Source organism: Montipora capricornis, unplaced genomic scaffold (assembly GCF_036669925.1).
Source record: "Montipora capricornis isolate CH-2021 unplaced genomic scaffold, ASM3666992v2 scaffold_379, whole genome shotgun sequence".
Lineage (NCBI taxonomy): Eukaryota > Metazoa > Cnidaria > Anthozoa > Scleractinia > Acroporidae > Montipora > Montipora capricornis.
The window spans coordinates 15,588-24,756 of record NW_027180111.1 but is presented as its reverse complement, the minus strand read 5'-3'; the positions used below and the strand labels follow the sequence as shown (position 1 = coordinate 24,756).

The window sequence follows — 9,169 nt, the reverse complement described above, 5'->3', positions numbered from 1 at the left end:
CATTGGCCTTTCGAATTGTCACTGTGATGTCATCAGCGAGGAAATTGTAGCAATACAGAGGCTTTGAAAAATACCAAATAATCCCCTTGCATACAAAAAAAGAAGGATCTCTTGAGTCACACGAAACGTAAGGTGGAAGATTTTCTTCAGAACTATTTCCCCGCACAGGATCGTAAGATGTGTTCTGTCAAGCAACTCTGAGCTAAGCAAATTGAGAAAAGCTCGAGGTATTCCCAACCTCGTCCCAGGGTCTCTCTCCTTCCCTTCCTTGGAGCGGGAAAGAAAGAACTACCTCGCCAATCGATCTCAGTGTGCAGGCGTCTGTGAAGAAATCAGAGGACATCCATTTAGGATGAGGCCAGAGCGTCTCAGGGACATTGGCAGGAATGCTTGTTCCTTGTATGTGGTCCCTTAAGTGAGCTTCGCTCAACCCATTGCGACATTTGCAATGTACACTTCTCAATTGCTCAATTGTGGGATAATTTATTCTGTTTTACGTTTTTACCAAGTGCGCATGTTCATCAGACTATTTTTGTAAGTTGAGAGTGGCTATGAAATCTTTCAAAGCGTCTTGTTAATCAACACAATATCAAATTAAGGCAAACGCGAAATCAGGCCAAACTTTGCGAAGAAGCTTGTGGCGGAGAAGATTCATCGTCCACTGAGACAAAAATGTCTTCAGAAGGGAATTCGCCCAAACAAAACAACAAAAAACTGTTTCTTTTTGTTGTGCGGTCTTTGACTATGTAAAAATTAGTTGGGAATCCACAATATTTGGACAAAATTCGTTGAGAACTGCATCAAGAGTTACCATTGATTTATAGCAGTTTTCTAACATGTGGCCCTCAACTTCAAAATAGTACTCACGGACAGAAACTATCATTGATATATAATGTCTCTATGTGCAACAAATCACCAATCGGAAAGTAGTTGCTTGGAGACGGGCTAAAGAAAAAATTGAAAATTAGAGTCCTAAGCCAATTTTAGTTTTGTTCTTTTCAGATATATGCAAATTTCGCCAAATTCCTGCCTACTTAAGGCTGCATCCAGCAATCGGCAAATATCCTGTGAGTTGAGCGAAGGAGATCTGAGTTCTGTTATAGTTACTGTACCAAAGTACTACCTCCCAAGTTGATCTGACTTCACTAGGGGCAAGGGCAGAAATGCTTGTTCCTAGAAAGTGTCCCCTTAATCAAGCTTCGCTCAGCCCGTTGTGACAATTAAGCTATATTTTTCTTTCAGTTATACATTGGGCGGCCGCTCTAACCTCATTAGCAGTCCCAGACGATGCTTAAAAGAACGGGAAAATTTCTCAATACACCGAGCTTCTAGGCGCTTTTTATCACAAGGTCGTATTACCAAAATGTTCTCCTCATTTGTGCACATTTTGCAAGCTCAAGGTGCATGATGGACATCCTATCAAGCAAAACAGACCAATTTGTCGAGAGAAAAAAAACACTGCAGCAGCCAGGAATCGTTTTGGATTCGATGCCCGTTAAGTATGAATTGGACAAGCGCTCTAACCTCATGAGCAATCCCAGCAAATACTTGATTGAAGAGCAAAATTTCTCAATACAACAAATTTGTCAAATTGACGTCACAGGAGTTCCTAAGCGCTTTTTATGAGATTTGTGAGACGGTTGTTTTACTAAAATGTTTTCCTTATTTACGCACATTTTGCATGCTGAAGGTGAATGCATGAGAGACATATTATCCAGGCTAAAAAATCATTTCGAAGTAGAAAGAAAACACTGCATCGAGCATGAATCGATTTGGATTCGATTCGAGGTAAGTATGGTTCGGGATGGCACTCTAACCACATGTGCATGTAATCCCAGCCCATGCTTTAATGAAGAAGAAAATTTCTCAATACTTGACGTTTCCGTAATTCCCGTCACAGGAGTTTCTCACCAAGCAAGGCAAAAGCAATTCGAAGCTGAAAGAAAAATGAATCGGCCAGGAATCGATTCGAATTCGGTACCCAGGAGGATTGGAATAGTCAGAGCGGTCTAACTACATGAGCAGTGCCTGACGATGCTTACAAGAAACGCAAAATTTAAAGTAGCGGTTCGTTTTTTTCTAACTGTAATACTTAGAAGTTGTTTACAAACTATGCATTTATCCACCATTTCCAAGGCGTATCATGCACCTTTGGTGATCTTTATATTTCGTTGTTCACGTTTTTGGGAGTACAAATTGAAGTCTTCCTTAGAAATGAAGTACCAGACGTGAATTTGGAGGATCATCCATCAAAACGAATCACTTGATAACACGAGATATAAACTATAAAATAGCGTTCAAATTCACACTATCAACAGTTGGGCCATTGTGCATTACAAAAAATCCTGCTAGGAAGGCTCACGTTTTCACCAAACTGAACATTTGTTTGTTTTGGAAAGCTGGTTGACTTCAAGACTCATATCTTTATTAACGTTAGAAAATAAACAAAAAAACAGTTCCCGGTTTCAAGGTCTGTCAAATTTTTCAAGTTAGTCGCAGTGGGAGACTTTAGGGTCCTATTCAGTTTTTGTAAATTTCTTGGGTATGAAGGCTGAATTTCGCAAGAAATGAATTGTACTTGAGACTCGTTTTAAAATAGAGGTTGAAGTGAACTTCTATGACTATGGTCCCTGTAATTTAGCTTTGCTTAATTAAGTGAGTCCCGTAGAAGTTAGGAGAGCACTTCAGATGCTTAAGTCGCTTTTGGCTAAGTGTCCGGCTCCAACTCTCTAAAACGTAACAGAAAGAGAACGTCATCAGTCCTGACCATTCCGGCTGAATCAGAATCTTCATCCTCACGGCATTCGAAGGGAAACGTATTTCCGGCGGTCGCTTTTCTCCGCTGGAACGACAACCGGAAATGCGTCTGCGTTCGTAGGATATGGGCCGCTTGGCATCAAGTCTTCTCTCATCATTCATCTACATTGAAACCATCAGTGCAAAATGATATTGCTCTCACATTTATAGACCAGAGCATCGCGTCTGTCTTGAAACTTGAACAGCAAAACCATGTTTCATTGATATCATGAGAACACCTTTCAAATTATAGCTCAGCTCCGAGCCACCACTGCGTAGTCGAGAGGGGATTTTTCGTGCACTTGTGTTGTGGATTAGTGAAATCATAAAAGCCAAAGTTATCTTCACCCGCTACTGCACCAGCCCTGGGGTCCCATTCACAGCCGTTTTTACCACTCCAATAAGAATCAGTATGCATATGTTGATTATCTCTCTGTACTTGCATCCCCTCGCAATCTGTGCAGTTGATACCTCGAACTGAAACATACTCGTACTGTCGGCATTTGTCTTGGTTTATAAAGGTTAACAGGTCTGTGGCTGTCAGCGATGCGCGTGCGTAGTCGGAATACGTGAGGCCTGATGGGAAGCTACATGTGACTCGCCAGTGTGTTGAGTTATCCCGAATGGTAACCAATGCTTGATACGAGACTCGGAAGTCGTCCCATGTAAAATTATTCTCGTTTCGTGGAAAGTCGTGATAAAAAGGTTTGTTTTTGTAAACCTCCTTGTTTCCTAGGGAAAATGATTCTATCAGGGTCCATGCTTTTCCAGCCTCAGAGCTGAAATCACAGTAGGTCCGAATAGTCTTGTTAAAGCTGATAACGAGGTCATAAATCCCAGAAACCACTTCTGGCTTAATCCTTGCGATAGATTGACAAGACTTCGGATTAAACAATTCACATCTTTTCCCATGGTAATGTTCAGAGCATGCGCAAGTATACTGTTCTTTGATGTCATTACACGTTTCTCGGCACGTGCCTCCGTTGAGGCAAGGCTGGGATTCGCAACATCCGTTCAAACAGCTCCCATTACCCTGGAAACAAAAGAATACTCACTCAACAACCGTTCATTTGACTAAGTACTCAATATATCCTTCCAGGAGCTCAAAAACCCCAGCCTACAAAGTAGAAACAGCAGTACACGAGAGTTGGAGATCATAGAAGTTACGAAGAAAGAGAAACAAAACATCAAGGCACGAACGGGACTCGAACCCATGACCGCGCGATTTGCTCTGGAAGCTGGGGCTTGTTTCTCGAAAGTTTTTTTTTTTGGGGGGGGGGGGGGGGGTCTTTACATGAAAAAAATACAATATAAGTTGTTATATTGCTGAATTTTTTCCCCAACAGCACGCGCTCTCATTGGTTACTTCGAGGTCACATGACATCTAACAATAAAACAGTTTCCCGCCAAAAGTCTCTATGCGGCAACAGTGTAAAATTTATGACGTCAGAGGGTAGCAGTGCACTGTTACCCGCGAATGTTGACTGACGATCACCGTTGCTGTTGCCGTTGCACCTTTTTCTTTTTGTGCTATATAACAAATAACTTAATGACTGGTCCCGAGAGAAACAGTTGATTTTGTTTCCCTCGAATTTCAATGTTTCCCGCGCCTGCGCCTCGGGAAAACATTGAGATTCTCGGGAAACAAAATCAACTGATCAGGATCAGTCATTAAGTGTTTATTATTTACTCTTGCGACTGTATCATGCTTCAGTAAACTGGATATCCATTGTTTTAATGCAAATAACCCCCCAAAATGAAATGTATTATGGGATTTGCGAAAATAGGGAATTTCATAAACCGAATGAAATTTTACGCTCCTGGTCATGATCTCCTGGTTTTGAGAAAACGATCCGCGTTTAAAGCCACAGGAGAACCAGTTGTCGGCTCGTACTGATTCAGTACGATTAGCTCCTGATCTGTAATAATAAAACTAAAATTAATTAAGTGAAACTATGTTGCCTCGCAGTTATGCACGCAATTTTAGCAACTGCGTAGAGAAGCCTGAAAAATTCAGGACTTCAACGGGGTTTAAACCCGCGACCTAGCGATACCGGTGCGATGCTCTAACCAACTGAGCTATGAAGCCACTGACTTTGGGAGCTGGTCCATTTCTGATGGATTTCATATATATAGCATTTCGTTCATTAATTCACCCATCACGGGAACATTTGTACTTACAAATGACCAGCTCCCAACGTCAGTGGCTTCATAGCTCAGTTGGTTAGAGCGTCGCACCGGTATCGCGAGGTCACGGGCTCAAACCCCCGTTGAAGTCCAGAATTTTTCAGCCTTCTCGAAGCAATCGTAAATTGCGCTCATAACTTCGAGGCAACACAGTTTCACTTGAGTTCATACCAGCAGTGCAATATATGATGGACTTATATATGTAGCGTTTCGAAAACCCAAATTGAAAACATGTTCACTGAAGTTGTTAAACAAATCGGAGAAATTTTGTCCGCAATCAATTTTGTTAAAAAGTTCATATCATTGAGAAAAAAATGAATTTTAGAATCACTTTTTTGATTTTCACTATTTTGAATAATTGTGACGTGTTACAGTATGTTAAGGTTCAGACACGTCACAATTATTCAAGATGGCGGCGCCCAGGAAATCTGAAAACAAATATAAGCGATTCTGGAAGTGATACAAATGCTTTCATTGAGTAAAAATCCAAACAAATTTGATTGTAAACAAGGAGTGGAGGTTCCCTTAAGACTTGCATGATATCCTAAAAGATTTAAAATATTTAAACTATATTAAGAAATAAGAACGTTACTCTGGTTGATATTGTATAAGAATATGTACAATGTTTTAAAAGTCCCAACGTTTCGGTTGAACCTTCAACCTTCATCAGGGGAAAGTGAAAAAATAATTCGCAAAAAACACGTTTCTTATAGTATGCCAAATTCGAGTCTATTATTATTAAATTCTGTCCCTCAGGGCAAGATTTAGAAATTCGTGCGGCAAATGCATGCCGTCATCACGATTAAGTGGATTCCTACAAGTGTTAATTTCCCAAGCCTCAAGAATGGGGATTCCTCTTGGACTCCCAAGAGACAGTGTGACCAGAACGTAAACAATGTTCCGCTAAGGCTGACTTTTGCGAGTGTTTATGTTCCACCGCTCTCTGGTGTTCTTTAAGGCGAGTAGAAAATTTGCGTTTGGTTTCCCCGATATAACTCTTGTCACAATCTTTGCATGGAATCGAGTAGATGGCGCCACGAGTCTGATCTTTGGGTTCTGGGTCTTTCGGTTTAGGAAACAAATTCCCGATGGTTCGGTGTGGTTTTTGAGCAACTATGATGTGATTACTCAAAATCCGTTTGATAGGCTCCGATGTGCCCTTGATGTATGGAAGAATACAGAAACCGTTGTGAAGCTGGTCGTTTTGGTTTGCCAACATCAATCACAAATCGCTTTGGGTAACCATTCGCCAACAGTGCTGCTGTTACGTGTTTCATTTCCTTTGACCGTTGATCACTAGAAGATGGGATGGTTTTTGCACGATCGGTCCTCACTTTCCCCCGATGAAGGTTGAAGGTTCAACCGAAACGTTGGGACTTTTAAAACATTGTACATATTCTTATACAATTTCAACCAGAGTAACGTTCTTATTTCTTAATGTTTCTATCACCTGGTTACAGGACCATTTTTTTTTAACTATTTAAACTATGTTCCTGATAAAATTTGGCTCAAAGTATCATCTAACCTCGACACCGTTTTGTTGCATAATATACAGGAGAGTTCCTTGTCTAGCTACCAGATCCCCATCCGCATTGTCTAACAGCTCGCAACTGGCTCCAGTCAACTGAAATGCCAAGCAGCCACAGACCCTCGCGCAATGACGAAAACACTCCACAGCACTGGTAACCTCCACTGAGTGAATAGTATGCTTCATGACCGCGACATCTTTAGTGAACACATTGTATATGTACACGAATGGTGTTTTATACTCCATGCTGTTTGAAGAGGTTGATATCAATATCAGCGTTCCCGTGGCAATCCAAAGAGCTCTGTAAACCACAGTCATCCTAGGGGATTGTAAAATTATATCACAACAAGCTTGAAACCGTCTAAAAGGGAGCTGTTGGAACGTCTGTCACTCTTACATAGTATACCCTGTGGGGGTGACCTCTCCCCACCCCTGCTCGTATCAATCGGATGGGCTAGTTGGGAGTTTCTAAACAACAAATACGAACGTAGGGATAAAAACAAACATATGTTAGAAAATGCGAAATATTTTGAATTAAAATTCGTGCATATATTTTCCGTGCCAAAAAACAAATAATATGCTTGTTTTTATCCCAACGTAAAATATGCTATTTCTGTTGCGGCGGTTTCTAAAAGCTATCTCCAAGCTACATCTTTAAGGCAGGAAGATTTCAAAATACTTTAAGAGGTCGGAAAGATACTTCCGTTTAATACTTTAAACCATTGAAACTGCACGTACAATTCAGTCCAAAAATAATTACTAGGAGGCAAAAAACGTACTCGGAAATGATACGTGAATGTCTACCCCACCCTTTCGTCTAAAAGTCGTTCTTGTAAGTTGTTTTAATTTCGAAAACATTTCTTACCGCAAAATACTGTATGCTTTCATAAGTCTGACTTTCTGTTACCATTCAGCTGTCGATTATCAAATATTTGCCAAGCAGTTTCCACGTGAACATTTTTTTAGCCCTACACGGAAAAATCTTAATGACTGGATCAAAACTTATTTGATTTTCAAAGGCTCAGTATGTCACCTGGCTGCAAAATACACAAATTTAGAAATTAAGAAGATCGCATTCAGAATCATTTCAACATATAGAAACGCAGATTTTGTTTCAGCCAGAGGTGATGCTTTTCCTAATCTTGAACAATTGGAGGAGAAAAATATTATCCCGAAACGAATCATCAACAATTCCCAAACGGCGAACCTCTCAGGGATAGTTTAATTGAAAAGGGCCACTGGCTGTAGCCAGCCAGTGTTCTAGTTTCGGTACGGACTAGGTCTGATTTAAAATATTCTCGAAGGTGCTCGTACTGTCGGCATCTGTCTTGGTTTACACAGAAACAATTAAAAATATTCCGTCTCCCCAAAAATACGGATAGCAATCGTGAACGTTCATGGACTGTGCTTACCTTTGAGATGTTTCTTTAAATGCGAGCGAGGCAGATGTTTTCAAAATGAGCACAAGTCCTAACCAGACCTCAATTTCACCACCCAACTCTAATTACAAACTTCTGTGGCTAAAGTCCTTCCAAGCTCAAATGTCACTTTTGAAAGTGTGAATGTCGTCTTGATCACAAACTAGACTTGAAAATAATACAGAAAAACTGTCAGGTCGAACAAACAAATACCAATCGTATTTTTAATTATCATATCTATTAAAATTCTCTCTCTAGATCACTTAACCGGATCTCTGCAAACAATCGTGGATTTTTAATCATTGAACGATTTAAGCTTTTCTCCTTTTCTGCAAAACCTCAAAGTCGCCGCTCCATACTTATCTCCGACAAGGGGAGATTTGAGCGTTCATCCTATAATACAACATAATGTACTTTGAAAAGATGAACCAAAATCATCATTTACTTGGTAGCGAATTCTTTCTGCCAAAGAAAAGTCAAAGCATTGGGTTTCCCAAAATAACTGTTGTCTTATTATTATTTTTACAATGGGAAACGCCTTTGTAAAATGATTTGGACGAAAGAACTTTCAGCGAGATCAAACTTGACCGTTCTTGACTCATAGCAAAAGGAAATTACATGAAACAATAGTTTACTGTAATACGGAAAAATACCCGAGGCTCTCAAAAGGCGAAAGACACGAAATACCACAGCGCATCCATTTTAGCCACAATGGAGGACAAAACTCCTTGGGACGGATATCGAAAACCTTCCTTCCAGAGCCTTTTCTTTTCACATATTCAAATGTAGCATAATATGCACTTCTCTAACCACGTGGATACCACGAATGGCCCTCCCCTCCCCCCTCCAAACAATGTTGAAATGAACAAACTCTTTTAGGACAGGGTAAACTGTACAGCGCCAAACAAACTACAACATTGCTTGGGGGGTGGGGGAAAAGGGGAGAAATAACGACAGATCATGTCAAGCGTCCTAAGAGTTTTGTCCCCCATTGTCTGAATACTGGCTGACACACCAAAGTACCTATTACTTTGACAAAAATGGAAAACAACACTATAATAAGACAAGGAACTGTGATTAACAATATGAAAGGATATATGGCGTTACCAAATGTCATGTTTGCGCGAGGTTTAGAATTTAAATGTAAAATTAGAGTTTGCAAACGATATCGACTGTGACGTTGTTTAACTTTCGATGACAATTTACTCTTCGTCTGCTTTGTGAATAATTGTATGTGCAT

The 9,169-nt window shown here is 40.3% G+C and overlaps 1 protein-coding gene across 1 annotated transcript; it reads right to left on the bottom strand.

Annotated features, from left to right (window-relative positions):
- Positions 1–2,407: 2,407 nt before the first annotated feature.
- LOC138035398 (uncharacterized) lies at positions 2,408–8,071 on the bottom strand. Its single transcript, XM_068882097.1, has 3 exons — positions 7,924–8,071; positions 6,509–6,830; positions 2,408–3,829 (listed from the first exon to the last, which is right to left on the bottom strand). Exons 2-3 carry the CDS (start codon positions 6,827–6,829, stop codon positions 3,044–3,046), a joined length of 1,107 nt encoding a protein of 368 aa, XP_068738198.1. The 5' UTR covers position 6,830; positions 7,924–8,071; the 3' UTR covers positions 2,408–3,043.
- Positions 8,072–9,169: the final 1,098 nt, after the last annotated feature.